The sequence below is a fragment of the Schistocerca americana genome, chromosome 2, assembly GCF_021461395.2.
Source record: "Schistocerca americana isolate TAMUIC-IGC-003095 chromosome 2, iqSchAmer2.1, whole genome shotgun sequence".
NCBI lineage: Eukaryota > Metazoa > Arthropoda > Insecta > Orthoptera > Acrididae > Schistocerca > Schistocerca americana.
In genome coordinates this window covers 279,667,082-279,690,310 of record NC_060120.1, presented here as the reverse complement: position 1 = coordinate 279,690,310, position 23,229 = coordinate 279,667,082, and the positions used below count along the sequence as shown (strand labels likewise).

Below are 23,229 nucleotides of genomic sequence, written 5' to 3'. Positions count from 1 at the left end.
GCTGTACCACTTAATTTTAAAAAAAATTATATCCATCGACTGATCATGAATTGGCAGTTTACTGAACATTTTGAGTGGGTTTACTTAGTGGGAATTTCCTGTTCTTGCTAATCTGTGGCATGGTATGTCTAAATTACCCTTAGCCCTGGTGTTGTGTTCATACATTTCTCCTCTGGCAATAAATTCTGAAATATTGTTTTTAATATAGAGTACAGACACACAGATATATAAATTTATAATTGTGAGTATTCTGAGTCTGGAAAAAAGAGGACAGCAGTGCTCCCTTAGATTTCCACATAACATCAGGCATGATATGGCAAGAAGCCCAGCTCAATGGGGGAGGGGGGGGGGGGGGGAGATGAGTACATGTTTGGAAATAGCACCAAATGTGAAATCTATCCCATCATTGGTTTGTTCTGCTTACTGTCCTATATATATTAGTGCTTCAATCCATAAGGTAGCAAGAACTTCTTTACTAAGCTCCAGGCTTCGAAGATCATGGCAAATGTCTTCTACGTGCTTAATACAGGCCCACTGGCTCCAAGCTGCTGTCTTTCCTACATTCAAGTCAAACTTTAATTGCACATACAAAAATTCATTTTTCTTTGATCTAAATACATCATACATATTTGTATCTTTCTCTCTCTCTCTCTCTCTCTCTCTCTCTCTCTCTCTCTCACACACACACACACACACACACACACACACACACACACACACAAACACACACACATGCCCACTGTCATCTCGGAGCACTAAGGTCTGACAGCTTCTACTGCATCTGGTGTTGAGCATCAATCATTGCTGTGGTGGGTAGTGGGGGTGTAGATGAGATACTGGCCAGGGAATGGGAAGGAACAGAGATCAGTGAAGGAGGCATCACAGAAATTAAGGATTTGTTGCAGGGAGAGTTCCCACCTGCACAATTCAGAAAAGAAGAAACTAGATAGCACAGGCAGTGAAGCACTCACTGAAGACAAGCTCATCAGGTTACACAGCATGCTCAGCAACTGAGTGATTCAGTTATCTCTTGGCTACAGTTTGGTGGCGGCCATTCAGGTGGAGAAACAGCTAATTAGTGGTCAGGCCCATGTAAAATTCACAACACTGGTTGCAGCTAAGTTGGTAGATCATATGACTGCTTTCACAGGTGGCCCTGCCTCCAATGGGATAGGAGATGCCTTTGATAGGACTGGCATAGGTGATAGTGGGAGGATGTATGGGACAGGTCTTGCATATATGTCTACAGCATGGTTATGAGTCATGGGGCAATGGGTTGGGAAAAGGATGGAATGGCAGCAGATAAAGATATTGTGCAGGATGGGTGCACAGCAGAATACCGCTGTAGGAGGGGTGGGATATTTCTCATTTCAGAAAGATAGTTGAAAAGCAACAATCTCAGTGCCTGACTTTAGTGACTACTTCACAGCCTTTGCCACCTAGATTCTTCCCTCCAACACAAGCTTTTTCTGAAATGCACAGGTGGGAAATCTCTCTGCAACCCCTCTGACATCAATCTCCACTAGTCCCTGTCCTCCAGCTGCATATATACTTCCCTGCTCCCACTCTAGACTTACATAAGCTTTCTATCCCACCAGCACACCTGCATAGTCCTTTCCCCCTTTTACATGCCTCTCATCTCACAACTACTCACATTAGATGCAGTAGCAGTTAGGCCTTAGCATCACAAGATGACAGTGGCCCTGAGTAGGTGTGTTGTGTGTGTGCGTGTGTGTGTGAGAGAGAGAGTTTTGCATGTGTCAAGTGAATGTGCATTTTGTTTTGTCTACATCTGATGAAAGACTTAGTTCAATAGTTAATACTACCTAGCAGTCCTTTTTTTATGTATCTACTAGTCAGTGCCTCCTATATGTGGTGGATAACAGTCCATCCTTTTCATATTGTTATGCCTTTGAATACAACCTTAAGTCTCAGGAGGTAAGCAGTGTCAGAATTCCACAGGAAAATATTTTTATTTTATTAAAAGTGGCTGCTGCATTTGTTGGCTGTTTAAGGATTTAGTTACACAGGCTTAAAAGAGTACAGAAAGAGGAATCAGTCTCAAAATTTACTGCAATGAGTAGCTATACCATGATACATATATGTATTCATATGTTTGACAGGGAGAGAGTAGTAACTGCATTGTTGTAGATACTACAGAACCTGTACTGATATGAAGAATTGGATCAAATTTTGGGTACTGAACAGCAAAGTCTTCAGTGCTCAGTTAGTTAGTTACATGTTCCATAGATCATTTGAATGATCTATTTTTTTCAAATTGATGTGGTACAAGTCAGTTTACAAGATATGTACACATGATTAGTGCTAATATTAATGAACATATTATTTTTAGTCCAACTCATGCAACTACAATTAAATATTTTTTAACTGGTTACCAGTTTTTAAGAAAAATTCATCAATGGAATAGCTGTCCAGTAGAAACAATTTTACATTAGATTTAAAACTTGCTTCACTTCCTATCAGACATTTTATGTTATTGGGTAAATGATCAAAAATTTTTGTTGTTGCATATTGAACCCCTTTCTGAACCACTTACATCTTTAACAATGGGTAATAAAGTCATTTTTCCCTCTAGTGTTATAGCTATGTACATCACTGTTTTTCTCAAATTGTGATGAATTATTTATGATAAATTTCATTGTTGTTGTTGTGGTCTTCAGTCCTGAGACTGGTTTGATGCAGCTCTCCATGATACTCTATCCTGTGCAAGCTTCTTCACATCCCAGTACTTACTGCAACCTACATCCCTCTGAATCTGCTTAGTGTATTCATCTCTTGGTCTCCCTCTATGATTTTTACCCTCCACATTACCCTCCAGTGGTAAATTTGTGATCTCTTGATGCCTCAGAACATGTCCTACCAACTGGTCCCTTCTTCTAGTCAAGTTGTGCCACAAACTCCTCTCCTCCCCAATTCTGTTCAATACCTCCTCATTAGTTATGTGATCTACCCATCTAATCTTCAGCATTCTTCTGTAGCACCACATATCGAAAGCTTCTATTCTCTTCTTGTCCAAACTATTTATCGTCCATGTTTCACTTCCATACATGGCTACACTCCATACAAATACTTTCAGAAACGACTTCCTGACACTTAAATCTATACTCGATGCTAACAAATTTCTCTTCTTCAGATACACTTTCCTTGCTATTGCCAATCTACATTTTATATCCTCTCTACCTCGACTGCCATCAGTTATTTTGCTCCCCAAATAGCAAAATTCCTTTACTACTTTAAGTGTCTCATTTCCTAATCTAATTCCCTCAGCATCACCCGACTTAGTTCGACTACATTCCATTATACTTGTTTTGCTTTTGTTGATGTTCATCTTATATCCTCCTTTCAAGACACTGTCCATTCCGTTCAACTGCTCTTCCAAGTCCTTTGCTGTCTTTGACAGAATTACAATGTCATCGGCGAACCTCAAAGTTTTTATTTCATCTCCATGGATTTTAATACCTACTCCGAATTTTTCTTTTGTTTCCTTTACTGCTTCTTCAATATACAGATTGAATTACATCATGGATAGGCGACAGCCCTGTCTCACTCACTTCCCAACCACTGCTTCCCTTTCAAGCCCCTCGACTCTTATAACTGCCATCTGTTTTCTGTACAAATTGTAAATAGCCTTTTGCTCCCTGTATTTTACTCCTGCCACCTTTAGAATTTGAAAGAGAGTATTCCAGTCAACACTGTCAAAAGCTTTCTCTAAGTCTACAAATGCTAGAAATGTAGGTTTGCCTTTCCTTAATCTTTCTTCTAAGATAAGTCGTAAGGTCAGTATTGCTTCACGTGTTCCAATATTTCTATGTAATCCAAACTGATTTTACCCAAGGTCAGCTTCTGCCAGTTTTTCCATTCGTCTGTAAAGAATTGGCATTAGTATTTTGCAGCTGTGACTTATTAAACTGATAGTTCGGTAATTTTCACATCTGTCAACACCTGCTTTCTTTGGGATTGGAATTATTATATTCTTCTTTAAGTCTGTGGGTATTTCACCATCTCAAACATCTTGCTCACCAGATGGTAGAGTTTTGTCAGGACTGGCTCTCCCAAGGCTGTCAGTAGTTCTAATGGAATGTTGGCCACTCCCAGGGTCTTGTTTCGATTCAGGTCTTTCAGTGCTCTGTCAAACTCTTCACGCAGTATCGTATCTCCCATTTCATCTTCATCTACATCGTCTTCCATTTCCATAATATTGTCCTCAAGTACATCGCCCTTGTATAGACCCTCTATATACTCCTTCCACCTTGCTGCTTTCCCTTCTTTGCTTAGAACTGGGTTTCCATCTGAGCTGCCCGCATCTCGTGGTCGTGCGGTAGCGTTTTTGCTTCCCACGCCCGGGTTCCCGGGTTCGATTCCCGGCGGGGTCAGGGATTTTCTCTGCCTCGTGATTGCTGGGTGTCGTGTGATGTCCTTAGGTTAGTTAGGTTTAGGTAGTTCTAAGTTTTAGGGGACTGATGACCATAGATGTTAAGTCACATAGTGCTCAGAGCCATTTGAACCATCTGAGCTCTTGATATTCATACAAGTGGTTCTCTTTTCTGCAAAGGTTTCTTTAATTTTCCTGTAGGCAGTGTCTATCTTACCCCTAGTGATATGTGCCTCTACATCCTTACATTTGTCCTCTAGCCATCCCTGCTTAGCCATTTTGCACTTCCTTCATCAATTAAATTCAATATTTCTTCTGTTACTCAAGGATTTCTACTAACCCTCGTCTTTCTACCTACTTGATCCTCCGCTGCCTTCACTACTTCATCTCTCAGAGCTATCCATTCTTCTTCTACTGTATTTCTTTCCCCCATTCCTGTCAATTGTTCCCTTATGCTGTCCCTGAAACTCTGTACAACCTCTGGTTTAGTCAGTTTATCTGGGTCCTATCTCCTTAAATTCCCACTTTTTTGCAGTTTCTTCAGTTTTAATCTACAGTTCATAACCAATAGATTGTGGTCAGAGTCCACATCAGCCCCTGGATATGTCCTACAATTTAAAACCTGGTTCCTAAATCTCTGTCTTACCATTATATAATCTATTTGATACCTTCTAGTGTCTCCAGGATTCTTCCATGTATACAACCTTCTTTTATGATTCTTGAACCAAGTGGTAACTATGATTAAGTTATGCTCTGTGCAAAATTCTACCAGGCGGCTTCCTCTTTCACTTCTTACCCCCCCAATCCATATTCACCTACTATGTTTCCTTCTATCCCTTTTCCTACTCTCGAATTCCAGTCACCCATGACTACTAAATTTTCGTTTCCCTTCACTACCTGAATATTTCTTTTATCTCACCATAAATTTCATCAATTTCTTCATCAACTGCAGAGCTAGTTGGCATATAAACTTGTACTACTGTAGTAGGCGTGGGCTTCGTGTCTATCTTGGCCACAATAATGCGTACACTATGCTGTTTGTAGTAGCTTACCCACACTCCTATTTTTTTATTCATTATTTAACCTACTCCAGCATTACCCCTATTTGATTTTGTATTAGTAACCCTGTATTCACCTGACCAAAAGTCTTGTTCCTCCTGCACTGAACTTCACTAATTCCCACTATATCTAACTTTAACCTATCCATTTCCCTTTTTAAATTTTCTAACCTACCTGCCCAATTAAGAGATCTGACATTCCACACTCCGATCCGTAGAACGCCAGTTTTCTTTCTCCTGATAACGACGTCCTCTTGAGTAGTTCCCGCCCGGAGATCCAAATGGGGGACTATTTTACCACCAGAATATTTTACCCAAGAGGACGCCATCATCATTTAACCATACAGTAAAGCTGCATGCCCTTGGGAAAAATTACAGCTGTAGTTTCCCTCTTGCTTTCAGCCGTTCGCAGTACCAGCACAGCAAGGCCATTTTGGTTAGTGATGCAAGGCCAGATCAGTCAATCATCCAGACTGTTGCCCCTGCAACTACTGAAAAGGCTGTTGTCCCTCTTCAGGAACCACACATTTGTCTGGCCTCTCAATAGATACCCCTCCGTTGTGGTTGCACCTATGGTACGGCCATCTGTATCACTGAGGCACGCAAGCCTCCCCACCAACAGCAAGGTCCATGGTTCATGGGGGGATAAATTTCATTAGCAAATATATATATTGTGATGGTGCAGTTGAAGCACATAGCTCCTTGAAGAGGTACCTACAGGACATCCATGCATGAACACCATAGAGTATTCTTACTACCTGCTTTTGTACAATGAATACTTTCTTTCTAAGTAATGAGTTACCCCAAAAAATTATTCTGTATGACATTACTGAACTAAATATGTAAAACATGTCAGGAAGTTAATACGTTTATTTCCAAGATCAGTAACTGTATGAAGTGCAAAAGTAGGCAAACGTAATTGTTTGAGAAGTTCAGTAATACGCTTCTTCCAGGTCAAGTTTACACCCAAATGTTTGGAGTATTCTACCTTATTTACTGACTCCTGTTCATGTGCTACATCAATTGTACGTATGATTATTTGTTGTACAGAATCAAATGTAGCATAGTTTTTTACAATTTAACGATAGTCAATTTGTAAAGACACTTAATAATTCTTTGAAAAATATCATTTACCAATTCTTCCATCGCTTTCTCTCTGATGAGACTTACACTTTTACTTACTGAATTTTAAGCAGAAGGTCATTCACATACAGGATGAACATAAAGTCCGGGAACACTTTCAATTATTTATTGCACAAGAACCAAACATTGTCCGGATTTCATACATATGTCATTCTGAAGCGAAACCTTGAAAGTCCCCCCCACCATGTATACCGCGAGAGCATAGTTTGGTAATTTTCCAACAGTCATCGCCATTCGCAAACATGTCCGTGCTACAGAAGCGGATAGCTGGTTCACAAAATGGGATCCACCATCACCAGATCTCACTTGGTGTTACTTTCTTCTGTGGAAATCACTGAAACTAACTCCAATCATATCTTTTCACACCTTTCAAACCCAGAATACATCAATATAGGAGTCCTCCAAGGATGTGTGCTGGGCCCAATCATCTTTTTAATAAACATCAACGATTTTCCACAAAGTGTCAAACATGGTGAATCAGTACTGTTTGCAGATGACAGTAACATCTTAATCAAAGCTGAGTCACCAAGTGTACTCAATGGAAAAGCCGAAGAAACACTTAAGCATATATGCCAGTGGACAGAGGCTAATAAATTAGCCCTAAATGTAAAAAAAAAAAAAAACCAATAGTATTAGTTTCCACTTAAACAGAAAACCGAACAGTACCAAGCTAGTAGTTAATGACGAGCACATAGAATGTGTACCATCAACAAAATTTTTAGGCATGCATGACGACTCTCAACTAAATTGGACCGAGCACATCGCGGTACTTGGAAAGCGAATAGCTTCAGCATGCTATGCACTTAGGATAATAAATTCAGTGTGTAGTAGCTTGTGTACTAGAACTGCATATTTTGTGTATGTCCACTCTATAATTAGTTATGGCACATCCTTCTGGGGATCAACAGAGCAGAACAGACAAACAATATTTAAGTTGCAAAAAAGGGCTGTATGAATCATAACAAAAAGTAGCGATAGATCCCATTGCACAGAGTTATTCAAATGTTTGGGTATAGTGACAGTTCTGTGTGAATACACTTTGCAGACAGTAATATACATAAAAAAACACATTGAGCAGTTCCTGATAAACAGATCTATACATGCACATGAAACCAGACACAGACAACACTTCCACTTCTATAGGAAAAACAAATCAAAAACTCAAAATAGCTTGTTATATAATGGAATTAAATTGCACAACAACCTTCCACAAGGGATCAAAGACATAAGCGAAATAGACAATTTCAGGAAATTTAAAAAAAAAAAAAAAAAAAAAAAAAAAAAAAAAAAAAAAAAAAACTCTTTGAAAAGTGTCTTTATACTGTCAGGGACTACTTCGAAAGAATCAAACAATGGAAAATCCGGGATGGAATGTAACAATACCAGAAAAGGAAAGTTGCTACTCACCATGTAGTGCAGATACTGAGTCGCAATAGGCACAATAAAAAGATTCACACAATTATAGCTTTTGGCCATTAAGGCCTTTGTCAGCAGTAGACACACATACACACACGCACACACACACACTTCGTCCAAATGCAACAAGCACACACGTCTGCAGTCTCAGAGAGCTGAAAGCACACTGCGAGCAGCAGCACCAGTGCATGATGGGAGTGGCGACTGGGTGGGGGTAAGGAGGAGGCTGGGGCGGGGAGGGGGAGGGATAGTATGGTGGGAGTGGCAGAAAGTGAAGTGTTGAAGTTTAGAAGGAGGGCAGGAGAGAAAGTGCAGAGGGAGGGAGGGGTTAAGTAGCGGAAAGGAGGGAAATATAAAGTAATTAAAAGATTGGGTGTGGTGGTGAAATGACGGTTCTGTAGTGCTGGAATGGGAACAGGGAGAGGGCTGGATGGGTGAGGACAGTGACTAACGAAGGTTGAGGCCAGGAGGGTTATGGGAACGTAGGATGTATTGCAGGGAAAGTTCCCACCTGCGCAATTCAGAAAAGCTGGTGTTGGTGGGAAGGATCCATATGGCACAGGCTGTGAAGCAGTCATTGAGATGGGGATATCATGTTTGGCAGCGTATTCAGCAAAAGGGTGGTCCACTTGTTTTTTGGCCACAGTTTGTTGGTGGCCGTTCATGCGGACAGACAGCTTGTCGGTTGTCATGCCTACATAGAATGCAGCACAGTGGTTGCAGCTTAGCTTGTAAATCACATGACTGGTTTCACAGGTAGCCCTGCCTTTGATGGGATAGGTGATGTTAGTGACCGGACTGGAGTAGGTGGTGGTAGGAGGATGTATGGGACAGGTCTTGCATCTAGGTCTATTACAGGGGTATGAGCCATGAGGTAAGGAACTAGGAGCACAGGTTGTGTAAGGATGGACGAGTAAATTTTGTAGGTTCGGTGGACGGTGGAATACCACGGTAGGAGGGGTGGGAAGGATAGTGGGCAGGACATTTCTCATTTCAGGGCACGACGAGAGGTAATCAAAACCCTGGCGGAGAATTTATTTCAGTTGCTCCAGTCCCGGATGGTACTGAGTTACAAGGGGAATGCTCCTCTGTGGCCGGACTGTGAGACTTTAGGAGGTGGTGGGTGACTGGAAAGATAAGGCACAGGAGATTTGTTTTTGTACAAGGATGGGAGGATAATTACAGTCAGTGAAGGCTTCTGTGAGACCCTCAGTATATTTTGAGAGGCACTGCTCGTCACTGCAGATGTGATGACCGCGGGTGGCTAGGCTGTACGGAAGGGACTTCTTGGTATGGAATGGGTGGCAACTGTTGAAGTGGAGGTATTGCTGGTGGTTAGTAGGTTTGATGTGCACGGAGGTACTGATGTAGCCATCTCCGAGGTGAAGGTCAACATCTAGGAAGGTGGCTTGTTGGGTTGAGTAGGACCAGGTGAAGCAAATGGGGAAGAAGTTGTTGAGGTTCTGGAGGAATGTGAATAAGGTGTCCTCACCTTCAATCCAGATAGCAAAGATGTCATCAATGAATCTGAAGCAGGTGAGGGGTTTAAGATTCCAGGTTTTTTGGAAGGATTCCTCTAGATGGCCCATGAATAGGTTAGCATAGGATGGTGCCATGCGGGTGACCACAGCCATACCATGGATTTGTTTGTAGGTAATACCCTCAAAGGAGAAGTAACTGTGGGTGAGGATATAGCTGGTAATGGAGACTAGGAAGGAGGTTGTTGTTTTTGAATCCATAGGGCGTCTGGAAAGGTAGTGTTCGATAGTAAGGCCATGGGCATTAGGAATGTTAGTGTACAGGGAGGTGGCATCAATAGTGACCAGCATGGCACCGTGTGGTAAAGGGATAGGAACTGTGGAGAGTCGGTCGAGGAAATGGTTGGTATCTTTTATATAGGAGGATAGGTTCTGGGTAATGGGTTGAAGGTGTTGGCCTACGAGAGCAGAGATTCTCTCAATGGGGGCACAGTAACTGGCCACAATGTAGCATCCTGAGTGGTTGGTTTATGGACTTTAGAAAGCATGTAGAAGGTGGGAGTGCTGGGAGTGGTAGAGGTAAGTAGAGAGATGGACTCTGGGGAGATGTTCTGGGATGGGCCTAAGGATTTAAGTAGTGACAGGAGATCCAGTTGGATTACTGGAATGGGAACAATGTGTCATGGTTGGTAGGTGGAAGTATCTGACAGCTGATGGAGTCCTTCTGCCACGTAATCCTTGCAATTCAAAACAACGGTGATGATGCATTTGTCAGCAGGTAGGATTATAAGGTCAGGATCAGTTTTTAGATGGTGGACTGGGGTTCTTTCTGTGGAAGTAAGGTTAGTTTGCACATTGAGGGATTTGGGGAATGATGTTGAGGCAAGGTTCGAGGTTAAGAAATTCTGGAAAGTTAACAGGGGGAGGTTTGAAGGCAGTGGTGGTGGATCACAGTTCCCTCAACATGCAAATTAACCTTACACCCACAGAAAGAACTGCAGTGGCACCATGTATAAACTGATCCTGATCTTATAATCCCACATGCTGACAAAGGCTCCACCATCATTGTTTTGAACCACAAGGATTACGTGGCAGAAGGACTCCGTCAGCTGTCAGATACTTCCAGCTACCAACCATGACACAGTGATTCCATTCCAGTAATCCAACTGGATCTCCTGTCACTACTTAAATCCTTAGGCCCATCCCAGAACCTCTCCCCAGAGTCCATCTCTCTACTTACCCCTACCACTCCCAGCACTCCAACCTTCTACATGCTTTCTAAAGTCCATAAACCAACCATTCAGGACACCCCATTGTGGCCAGTTACTGTGCCCCCATTGAGAGAATATCTGCTCTCGTAGACCAATACCTTCAACCTATTACCCGAAACCTATCCTCCTATATAAAAGATACCAACCATTCCCTCGACCGACTCTCCACAGTTCCTGTCCCTTTACCACACGGTGCCCTGCTGGTCACTATTGATGCCACCTCCCTGTACACTAACATTCCTAATGCCCATGGCCTTACTATCGAACACTACCTTTCCAGATCCCCTATGGATTCCAAAACAACAACCTCCTTCCTAGTCTCCATGCCCAACTATATCCTCACCCACAATTACTTCTCCTTTGAGGGCATTACCTACAAAAAAAACCGCGGTACGGCTATGGGCAGCCACATGGCACCATTCTATGCTAACCTATTCATGGGCTACTAGAGGAATCCTTCCGAAAAACCCGGAATCTTAAACCCCTCACCTGCTTCAGATTCATTGATGACATCTTTGCTATCTGGATTGAAGGTGAGGACACCTTATTCACATTCCTCCAGAACCTCAACAACTTCCTCCCCATTTGCTTCACCTGGTCCTACTCAACCCAACAAGCCACCTTCCTAGATGTTGACCTTCACCTCGGAGATGGCTACATCAGTACCTCCGTGCACATCAAACCTACTAACCACCAGCAATACCTCCACTTCAACAGTTGCCACCCATTCCATACCAAGAAGTCCCTTCCGTACAGCCTAGCCACCCATGGTCATCCCATCTGTAGTGACAAGCAGTCCCTCTCAAAATATACTGAGGGTCTCACTGAAGCCTTCACTGACTGTAATTATCCTCCCATCCTTGTACAAAGCAAATCTCCTGTGCCTTATCTGTCCAGTCACCCACCACCTCCTAAAGTCTCACAGTCCGGCCACAGAGGAGCATTCCCCTTGTAACTCAGTACCATCCGGGACTGGAGCAACTGAAATACATTCTCCGCCAGGGTTTTGATTACCTCTCGTCGTGCCCTGAAATGAGAAATGTCCTGCCCACTATCCTTCCCACCCCTCCTACCGTGGTATTCCACCGTCCACCGAACCTACAAAATTTACTCGTCCACCCTTACACAACCTGTGCTCCTAGTTCCTTACCTCATGGCTCATACCCCTGTAATAGACCTAGATGCAAGACCTGTCCCATACATCCTCCTACCACCACCTACTCCAGTCCGGTCACTAACATCACCTATCCCATCAAAGGCAGGGCTACCTGTGAAACCAGTCATGTGATTTACAAGCTAAGCTGCAACCACTGTGCTGCATTCTATGTAGGCATGACAACCGACAAGCTGTCTGTCTGCATGAACGGCCACCAACAAACTGTGGCCAAAAAACAAGTGGACCACCCTTTTGCTGAATACGCTGCCAAACATGATATCCCCATCTCAATGACTGCTTCACAGCCTGTGCCATATGGATCCTTCCCACCAACACCAGCTTTTCTGAATTGCGCAGGTGGGAACTTTCCCTGCAATACATCCTACGTTCCCATAACCCTCCTGGCCTCAACCTTCGTTAGTCACTGTCCTCACCCATCCAGCCCTCTCCCTGTTCCCATTCCAGCACTACAGAACCGTCATTTCACCACCACACCCAATCTTTTAATTACTTTATATTTCCCTCCTTTCCGCTACTTAACCCCTCCCTTCCTCTGCACTTTCTCTCCTGCCCTCCGGCTAAACTGCAACACTTCACTGTCTGCCACTCCCACCATACTATCCCTCCCCCTCCCCGCCCCAGCCTCCTGACCACTGCCCAGTCGCCACTCCCATCATGCACTGGTGCTGCTGCTCACAGTGCGGTTTCAGCTCTCTGAGATTGCAGACGTGTGTGCTATTTGCGTTTGGGGGAGTGTGTGTGTGTGCGTGCGTGTATGTGTGTCTACGGCTGACAAAGGCCTTAATGGCTGAAAGCTATAATTGTGTGAATCTTTTTTGTTGTGCCTATTATGACTCAGCATCTCCACTATATGGTGAGTAGCAACTTTGCTTCTCTGGTATTATTACTTGGAATGATGTAAATATATAATTATAAGTAAAAATTATCAACTGTGATATTAAGAGGTTTAACAATGTATCTTCATGTTACAATATTCATGAATTTCAACTGTGATAATTATAAATTTGTGAACCCATTGTATATACTGTGCTGACAACATCCATACAATCCTGATTGCCTACGGATGGATAAATAAATAAGAAAGATCTGGTGTATGTACCACCTCTACCACATGATGTAGCAGAGCTCCAGGAGAGAATACGGGAAGCGACTGCCACAGTCAATGATGCCATGCTGGACAGGTATGGCAAGAATTCGATTACCATATTGACGTCTGCTGGGTCACTCTTGCTTCACATATTGAATGTTTGTAAAAAAAAAAACTTCCAGGATTTCTCTTTAAAATGCAATATGTATGACATCTATACAATGTTTAGATCTTGTGCAATAAATAATTGAAAATGTTCCTGGACCTAATGTACACCCTGTACACAGGGTGTTACAAAAAGGTACGGCCAAACTTTCAGGAAACATTCCTCACACACAAACAAAGAAAAGATGTTATGTGGACATGTGTCTGGAAACGCTTAATTTCCATGTTAGAGCTCATTTTAGTTTCGTCAGTATGTACTGTACTTCCTCGATTCACCGTCAGTTGGCCCAATTGAAGGAAGGTAATGTTGACTTCGGTGCTTGTGTTGACATGCGACTCATTGCTCTACAGTACTAGCATCAAGCACATCAGTATGTAGCATCAACAGGTTAGTGTTCATCACGAACGTGGTTTTGCAGTCAGTGCAATGTTTACAAATGCGGAGTTGGCAGATGCCCATTTGATGTATGGATTAGCACGGGGCAATAGCCGTGGTGCGGTACATTTGTATCGAGACAGATTTCCAGAATGAAGGTGTCCCGACATGAAGACGTTCGAAGCAATTGATCGACATCTTAGGGAGCACAGAACATTCCAGCCTATGACTCGCGACTGGGGAAGACCTAGAACGACGAGGACACCTGCAATGGATGAGACAATTCTTCGTGCAGTTGACGATAACCCTAATGTCAGCTTCAGAGAAGTTGCTACTGGACAAGGTAACATTGACCACGTCTCTGTATGGAGAATGCTATGGGAGCACCAGTTGTTTCCGTACCATGTACAGCATGTGCAGACACTATCAGCAGCTGATTGGCCTCCACGGGTACACTTCTGCGAATGGTTCATCCAACAATGTGTCAATCCTCATTTTAGTGTAAATGTTCTCTTTACGGATGAGGCTTCATTCCAACATGATCAAATAGTAAATTTTCACAATCAACATGTGTGGGCTGACGAGAATCCATACGCAATTGTGCAATCATGTTATCAACACAGATTTTCTGTGAACGTTTGGGCAGGCATTGTTGGTGATGTCTTGATTGGGCCCCATGTTATTCCACCTATGCTCAATGGAGCACGTTATCATGATTTCATACGGGATACTCTACCTGTGCTGCTAGAACATGTGCCTTTACAAGTACGACACAACATGTGGCTCATGCACGATGGTGCTCCTGCACATTTCAGTTGAAGTGTTCGTACGCTTCTCAACAACAGATTCGGTGACCAATGGATTGGTAGAGGCGGGCCAATTCCATGGCCTCCACGCTCTCCTGACCTCAACCCTCTCGACTTCCATTTATGGCGGCATTTGAAAACTCTTGTCTCCACAACCCCGGTACCAAATGTAGAGACTCTTCGTGCTCGTATTGTGAACGGCTGTGATACAACACGCCATTCTCCAGGGCTGCATCAGCGTATAAGGAATTCCATGGGACAGAGGGTGGATGCATGTATCCTCGCTAACGGAGGACATTTTGAACATTGCCTGTAACAAAGTGTTTGAAGTCATGCTGGTACGTTCTTTTGCTGTGTGTTTCCATTCCATGATTAATGTGATTTGAAGAGAAGTAATAAAATGAGCTCTAACACGGAAAGTAAGCGTTTCCGGACACATGTCCACATAACATATTTTCTTTCTTTGTGTGATAGGAATGTCTCCTGAAAGTTTGGCCGTACCTTTTTGTAACACCCTGTATAAGGAATAGGAGTAGACCCAAAAATGAATCCTTTTGAACACCCTTTGTGATTTTCACCAGCTCACTAAAATTTTCTACCGTTTCAACATTGAATTATTCAGCACCACTTTTTGCATTCTGTTTGTTAAATATGATTCAAATCAGCTGTGTGTAAAGCTATAAGTCCATAAGACTTAAGTTTTTATAAGAGACTGTCATGATCTACAAAACCAAAAGCCTTGAAAAGATCAAAAAAATACCAACTGGTGACATGCTACAGTACTATTTAAGGCTTGTCCTATTTGATGAGTGAATTTATACACAGCATTTATTATCTTCCATTTAGCAGCACACACACTACTTGTGTATGTGTTATAATATATATCTAAAAACAAGGATTCTGTAACTTACCAAATGAAAATGTTGGTACGTCGATAGAAACAATAACAAACACAAACACACACACAAATTTCAAGCTTTCGCAATCCACGGTTGCTTCATCACGAAAGAGGGAAGGAGAGGGAAAGACGAAAGGATGTGGGTTTTAAGGGAGAGGGTAAGGAGTCATTCCAACCCCGGGAGCGGAAAGACTTACCTTAGGGGGAAAAAAGGACAGGTATACACTCGCACACACACACATATCCATCCGCACATATACAGACACAAGGCAGAGATGTCAGTCAAGGCAGAAGTACAGATGCAAAGATGTTGTTGAATGACAGGTGAGGTATGAGCGGCAGCAACTTGAAATTAGTGGAGGTTGAGGCCTGGTGGGTAACGGGAAGAGAGGATATACTGAAGGACAAGTTCCCATCTCCGGAGTTCTGATAGGTTGGTGTCAATGAGAAGTATCCAGATAACCCGGACAGTGCAACACAGTGCCAAGATGTGCTGGCCGTGCACCAAGGCATGTTTAGCCACAGGGTGATCCTCATTACCAACAAACACTGTCTGCCTGTGTCCATTCATGCGAATGGACAGTTTGTTGCTGGTCATTCCCACATAGAAAGTTTCACAGTGTAGGCAGGTTAGTTGGTAAATAACGTGGGTGCTTTCACATGTGGCTCTGCCTTTGATCGTGTACACTTTCCGGGTTACAGGACTGGAGTAGGTGGTGGTGGGAGGGTGCATGGGACAGGTTTTACACCGGGGGCAGTTACAAGGGTAGGAGCCAGAGGGTAGGGAAGGTGGTTTGGGGATTTCATAGGGATGAACCAAGTGGTTACGAAGGTTAGGTGGACCACGTAAAGACACTCTTGGTGGAGTGGGGAGGATTTCATGAAGGTTGGATCTCATTTCAGAGATATATATATATATATATATTCATACTTTTAGTAACAAGAAAAACAGACTCACGGGTTCCATCCAAGATCCTGAGGATTTAGATACAATATTCCTGCTCGAGATACTGTGGCAGGTGTGGCAGTTCGTAAACTGGATATTTCAAAAAGCAGGCGCATCACAGGTGTTAGAGCAATACGCTCATTACTAGCAAGTGTCAAAATTTTATTGTCATCCATTACTGTGTTTAAAGATTCAATCCACATAGGGTCAATGTCTCCATCAAGAACAATCCATTTTGGTCCATCACCAGATAAATTGGCCTGATCTCGCATGAGGGCTGAAAGAAGGCCTGTAACAAAATAATAAATGACAAAATCTTTCATTTTCATAAGCTTAAATACTGTTAGACCACAGCACGTGGTCACACACTGAACAAAAATGTGTGCCACATCTTAATATTGGACTGGTCTGCCAGACTATAAATGAGAAGGATATAACTTGCTTTGTGAACACAGTTGTACTCAGCAAACAGCCTTTGCTCATGATTTCATTTCCAAATACACAGCTTTCCTGTCATGTAGACTACTATCACTACATGCCACAGACAGTAAATCATTTCTAACACACTGTTTCCAAAAGTTAGTTGATTTCTATTAAACCAAACTACAGTATTTTATCCTGTAACTGTTGGTAAAAATCTGACTGGCTATTAGATTGCTATTCATACAGGAGTGTCTGAAAAAAAAGGCATATCCATTACACATTCTCCATGGAAAATGTGTCATTCAAATGCATTTACTGCATAATTATTGGTCACTACAGCATATCCTCAAAATGTGTTCTACATGAGGAATACCAAATAGGAATCATTACTTCCTAGAATATTGGTTCGTGATGCTTTTCATGTACACACAAGAGCATCCTTATGATGCAGATCTGACAGATAATCAGTTATTTTGTTCACTCCCTCAACATTTACTGCTACAACCATTCCATTTCTGCCCAGCAAATTATAATACATTCATACCTCTGATGACTAGATAACAACATATGGTGGCCATGAATTCCAAAAATAGTAAAAGTATCTTCCTTTCTTTTTCATTTTTTTCCACACTGAGTCATAAAACCCTTTATTCTTGCAACACTTCTATGATGTTATCTTCCACTGAATAGTAATCACATAGAGTAGTTGGTACAGATGCCTTCTCATGATGTGGTCAAGAAATTCTACTTTGATTATGACTATAAAGTTCATTTCATTATTTTCAATGTTTCAAGCCCAGTTCTCTTTTCTACTTCACTTCAGCTCCCTGTCTACATCAGGACAGTGTTTCATATAACTAATAATCTCTGTAACATAAAGAGAAGTTAGCACTATTACCATAATTTTTCTTCCTTTTTTTGTGAAGCACTTATTTAACTCAAAAGTGACAGAACTTGATAGCTCTGATTATCAAACGAAATTAACTGGGCACCTTCTCATGAGAAAAAGAGAGCCTTTGCATGAGAAAGAGAGAGAGAGAAGAATGATCCCCCTGCTTCTCTCCATTAATCCATATAATCTTAGGAACTCAGTCTTACATTCATCACCATTAATCATCATTTGGTCCTATAATCATTAATATGAAACAGCATTATGGCATATGTTTATATATGGAAGGAACATTATAAGGGCTGGGATACATGTGAAAGTTTTTTGCTATCAGACAGTCAGGTACTCCCAGATAGTACTCACAGAATTGTTTACACTAAGGACAAATTTTTGCATTTTTGCTGACATTTACTGTCTGATAGTCCCTTGTGAGTACTTCCTTTGTGTGTCTGAGAGTCTTGTGTGAACAGATGTAGGAGCATTCACACAGCATGATGAGAGTGTCCATGAGAGATGAGAGAAGCTTGCATAGTCAGTCAATGTGACCGACAAGTTCATGACAGCAACCATAAGAGCCTGCTGCTGCTCAAGGAGAGGTTGGAGCACTGCCTCCATGGACAGAAGAACTAAAGGAACAATCAAATAGAATGAGCATGCAAAACTGAACACCACGCTCTTCACCATTTGTGTTGCACTTTAAGACACAAACAACAGTAACAGCCACAGTGAGCCAAACTTTATTCTTCTTCCACATACAAATAAACAACAGTTGAGAATACAGATACCACATAGAAACAATCAAGTTACTCATTTAAGCACCTGCAGACAATAAGTATGAGCACAATATGAGGGCAAGTGCCTGCTACACTGCACTTATAAGCAGGTAGATAGTGCAGTGGATGTGACCGACCAGTTCATGACAGCAACCATAAGAGCTTGCTACTGCTCAAGGAGAGATTGGAGCACTGCCTCCATGGACAGAAGAACTAAAGGAACAATCAAATAGAATGAGCACGCAAAACTGAACACCACACTCTTCACCATTTGTGTTGCACTTTAAGACACAAACAACAGTACAGCCACAGTGAGCCAAACTTTATTCTTCTTCCACATACAAATAAATAACAGTTGAGAATATAGATACCACATAAAAACAATCAAGTTACTCATACAAGCAGCTGCAGACAATAAGTATGAGCACAATACGAGGGCAAATTGCTGCTACACTGCACTTATAAGCAGGTAGACAGTGCAGTGGATACCATGCCATGTGCACAGGCCATGTGGCCCACTGCAGCCAGCCTCTGGTGATCGGCCTGCACAGATGCAAATGGTGGAATATTTGATGTGTAGTGTGCCACCAGCCTTGTGCTGGAACAAATATCCAAGTATTATGTACAGGGTTATAGTAAGAACTAAAACAGCTCATGAATCTCAGAGACCCTGCACATAGGCATACAAGCTATGCCCTATGCCTGACAACATACTGCTTACAAGCAGAAGCAGAACAGAGTAAGTAAAGCTGTGAGAAATGCTAAACTTAGCTATGCCCACACATTAATCAACAACACAAATATATCAGCTGTCCAATGGTCTTGATATAGGCAAGGTAAAAGATGCTGCTGATCCCTTTGTTCCAGCATAAGAACTGAACTGGTACTTCACATTACCTGTAACCACAGCTGAATCGGGATTGAAACATAGATGGCTCTGAGCACTATGGGACTCAACTGCTGAGGTCATTAGTCCCCTAGAACTTAGAACTAGTTAAACCTAACTAACCTAAGAACATCACAAACATCCATGCCCGAGGCAGGATTCGAACCTGCGACCGTAGCGGTCTTGCGGTTCCAGACTGCAGCGCCTTTAACCGCACGGCCACTTCGGCCGGCTTGAAACATAGACTCATTGTTTACTTCATGGGGGCAAATGACTGTAAATATAAAAAATTCTATGTAAAGCATGTTACTTGCAATACCATCAAAAGCTAACGTGTGTGTCAGACTGGTCATGATGAAATTTATTATTGACCCACTACTGACTACTATAACAGATATCTTCAACCTCTCCTTAACCACAGCTGTTTTCCCTGAAACCTGGAAGCAGGGACAAGTTAAGTCACTACCTAAATGGACATTGACACAGCACCCTATGATTACTGACCTATTTCCATTGTTCCTGTATAGTCCACAGCCAGCTAACAAACTACATAACTACAAACAACCTACTAGACATATATCAATCAAGTTTCCATAAACATAACAGCACAACATCTGTCTTAATAAAGGTAGCAGATGACCTCAAACTTGCCGTGGATGCACCAGAGGCGACTATCATGTGTGTCTTAGACTTCAGCAAAGCCTTTCACAATGCTGATTTCGACATTTTACTGATCAAACTTAGTAGCTAAATTTCTCACCAAGTGCAGTGCAATGGCTTCACTCAAGTCTGAGTGTCATGTCCGGCACCATAAAGTCGCAGTGGAGGTGGGTAGTACCAGGTGTCCCCCCGGGTTCAGTTTTAGGTCCTATACTCCTTTCATTGTATGTCAATGATTTGTCATTGGTTTTGTCCTACCGCAAATACCACACGCATGCTGATGACCTCGAGTTGTACCTTAGTGTAAGACCAATAAACCTGGAGACAGCTCTCGAGAATCTCAGTGTGACATGTGTGCACAATCAAAGTGGGTACAGAATATAGGGTTAAAGTTCAAGCCATGCAAAACCCAAGTGGTACTGGTTGGTCATTGCAGGCTCATTAGCCAGAAAAACTGAGAATCTCTATCGTGTTTAATTCTAAATGAGACAAATATCAATTTCTCTCCCTCACCAAAAAGTCTAGGACTAATAACAGATGAAAATCTAAATTTGACTGAGCATGTAGCTGCAATTTGCAAAAAGGCTTCAGCATCTCTACATGCCCCACAAAAATATAAAAAGCTCTTCCATCTTGACCTCAAAAAGAATCTTGTATAAACACTTATATTCTCAATAATTGATTACAGTGATGTTATCCTGCAAGGTCTTTTCCAAGAAAGCTCATGGTACCTGGAACTGGTTATCAATGCTTGTGGTCATTATATGTGTGATGTTTCCCTCTCTGACCATATTTCACCATCATATGCACAGCTATCATGGCTGTGTACAGACAAGTGTAGACATTTCCTTACCCTCTGTCTCATCTGCTGCCTTATCAATGCATACTGTCCCTCATATCCATCCTCAACCTTAACAATCTTGCCTGAACAATGTGGTAGAAACAGCTGTTCCCATCAGAGCAAAATCCTTTCTGCCCTATTCCACCATTTAGCCACTTTCTCGAAGTTCTTCTCAGCAGCAGGAGCCTGACTCTGGAATAACCTCTTCCATTACACTAGAGAACTGATTAACATCTCCAGCTTCAGAAGACAGTTAATGAAATTTTTACTGAAGCAACAAGAATGACTACCACTGTCCCTACACACACTTGTTACCAATGTGCTTCATTCTTTCCAACCAGACGTTCCTCACTTCCCACAAGCAGCTGCTGCAGTTACATTTTAAATGCAAACATTTTAGGTTAGGTTTTACTGTGACTATTACTGATATAAAATATCAATAAGTTCCACTGTTACCAGTCATTTTGATGATTTAAGTCTCCATCATCAGGTGGATCTACATTTGTTCGTACGACATGTGTCTGTTGTGCTACAATTTTGGGGTAACTTGTGGGGCTGTCCAGTGGAGAAACAAAACACTATTTTACAACATGTTTTTGAGGAGATTTTTGACTAAAAACTAAACATATATCTAAAGGTGGAAATAAACAAGTGAAAAAGAATACAGATGGGGCCTGGAACTACTAGGTGCGAAGAACAATATAGCAAAATAGAAACATTATCTAGAAGTACAAAGAATATATACTGTAACAACAGTATTATTTTGGAATTGTGGAGAGCTCTGTTTGAACTGTTGAATACATGCATTGGAATAAAAACTTCAAGGGTATGCAAATCCTTTTCTCCACTTGACAGTGCTCAAATTACCCCAAAATCACAACACAACACACACGTATGTCATACTAACACATGTAAATCCACCTGATGATTGAGGCTCAAGCCTTCAAAATGTGTTGTGGATGTAAATAAACAGTGACTGGTAACAGTAAACTTATTGCTGCAGTTTCCTTAACTTTCTTTTCCCCAGAACTCCCTGTACCAGAAAACATCTATTCTGTATAACTATAAATTCTTTTTATATCTGCAGCTATCATTATTGTTATTGTTGTCACCATTATTATTATTATTATTATTACTAATATTAATATTGTTAATATTAGTGGTAGCAGCAGTAATAGAAGTTCTGTCAGTACTAACTTCATTAGTTCATAGTCAGTATTATTTACTCACACTGCCTCTATAGACACTCAAATCATTTTAATACTATTTGTCATATTAAAATTGTCATTTCATAGATAAGTATGATTTAAAAATGGTACTGTACTTGTGAAAGCCTGGTCTGATGTAGGAGAGGGCCTGATGACCCTAATCAGATCTGATTAAATAAAAAATTAAAATAAATACACAGGAGACCATGTATAGAATGCAAAAGCGACCCATTCTTGAGTACTGCTAGAGAGATTGAGAATTCTACCAGGTCAAATTAAAGGAAGACATGAAAGCAATTCATGGGCTTGCAGCAAAATTTTTTGCTGGTCAGTTTGAGAGTGTTACAGAAATGTTTTATGAGCTTATATGGTGCTCCTTGGAGAGAAAAAGACAATCTTTTCACAAAACAGTAATCACAAATTTCAGAACACCAGCATTTGTGACAGGCTGCAGAATGACTGCACTGTCCCTAGCATTCAGCTTTCATATGGACAGAATAAAAAATAAGGGATATGAAAGCTCATACAGAAGCACACAGGCAACCATTTTTCACTCACTCAACTTGTGAGAGGAACAGCAAAAGGAAATGACTGGCAATACTGCAAAATTCCCTCTGCCAGCACTGTACTGGCTTGCAGACTATGTACGTAAATGCAGAAATTCACTGTGGAGTCCAGTTTAGTTAACATTTTTATTTACATTTACTCCTTCTTATAAAATGTATAGTAGTCACTCACCATCCTTCCACTCTCTTGTTGCTGGATTGATTATGCCAAAAAGTTCATCGTTTGTAACTGCCTTAGGATTAAGATCATTGAATACAGGTTTTCTTCTCATATTCTGATATGTTTTGAACAATGAGCGCCAAACCATAGTTTTTCCTGTTCCGGCATTGCCAACAATAAATACTGAATGTCGTACTTCTAATAATTCTTCAAGTTGAACAATCTACAAAAGAATAATACTACATCACTGATATTCCAACAAATAATGAATATAAAAAAGTGGTTCGTACATGTGGAAAACTAAAATGATGGTAGAGGAATAAACACATATACTTCTACCACAATAAAGGCTTACAAACAATTCAAAGGATAAGTTAAACAATGAAAAGTCCAGAGTTATTTTTTGTCAGACCTTATGCTTTAACTTTTACATATATTGCAAATTTGTCAATTCAGCTGTTTCTTCAAGATATTGAAATTTTGTAACTCACTCTATTTTACATATTTATGCTCCTGTGTATTTTGGTGCATTTTCATGTTTGTCATATTTTTTCAGCAGGAATTTTGAGACTAGTTCTATTTATTATTTTTTCCAGAAGACTTATTTGA

General features: G+C 41.4%; 1 protein-coding gene across 1 annotated transcript in view; it reads right to left on the bottom strand.

Annotated features, from left to right (window-relative positions):
* LOC124593960 (dynein beta chain, ciliary-like) overlaps nt 1-23,229 on the bottom strand; it is a 746,507-nt gene that overhangs the window by 96,890 nt on the left and 626,388 nt on the right. Inside the window, exons 39-40 of the mRNA XM_047132308.1 lie at nt 22,633-22,843; nt 16,227-16,503 (exon numbers count right to left, since the gene is read on the bottom strand). Coding sequence (XP_046988264.1) covers nt 16,227-16,503; nt 22,633-22,843 — 488 coding nt within the window. The remainder of the gene's footprint in view (nt 1-16,226; nt 16,504-22,632; nt 22,844-23,229) is intronic.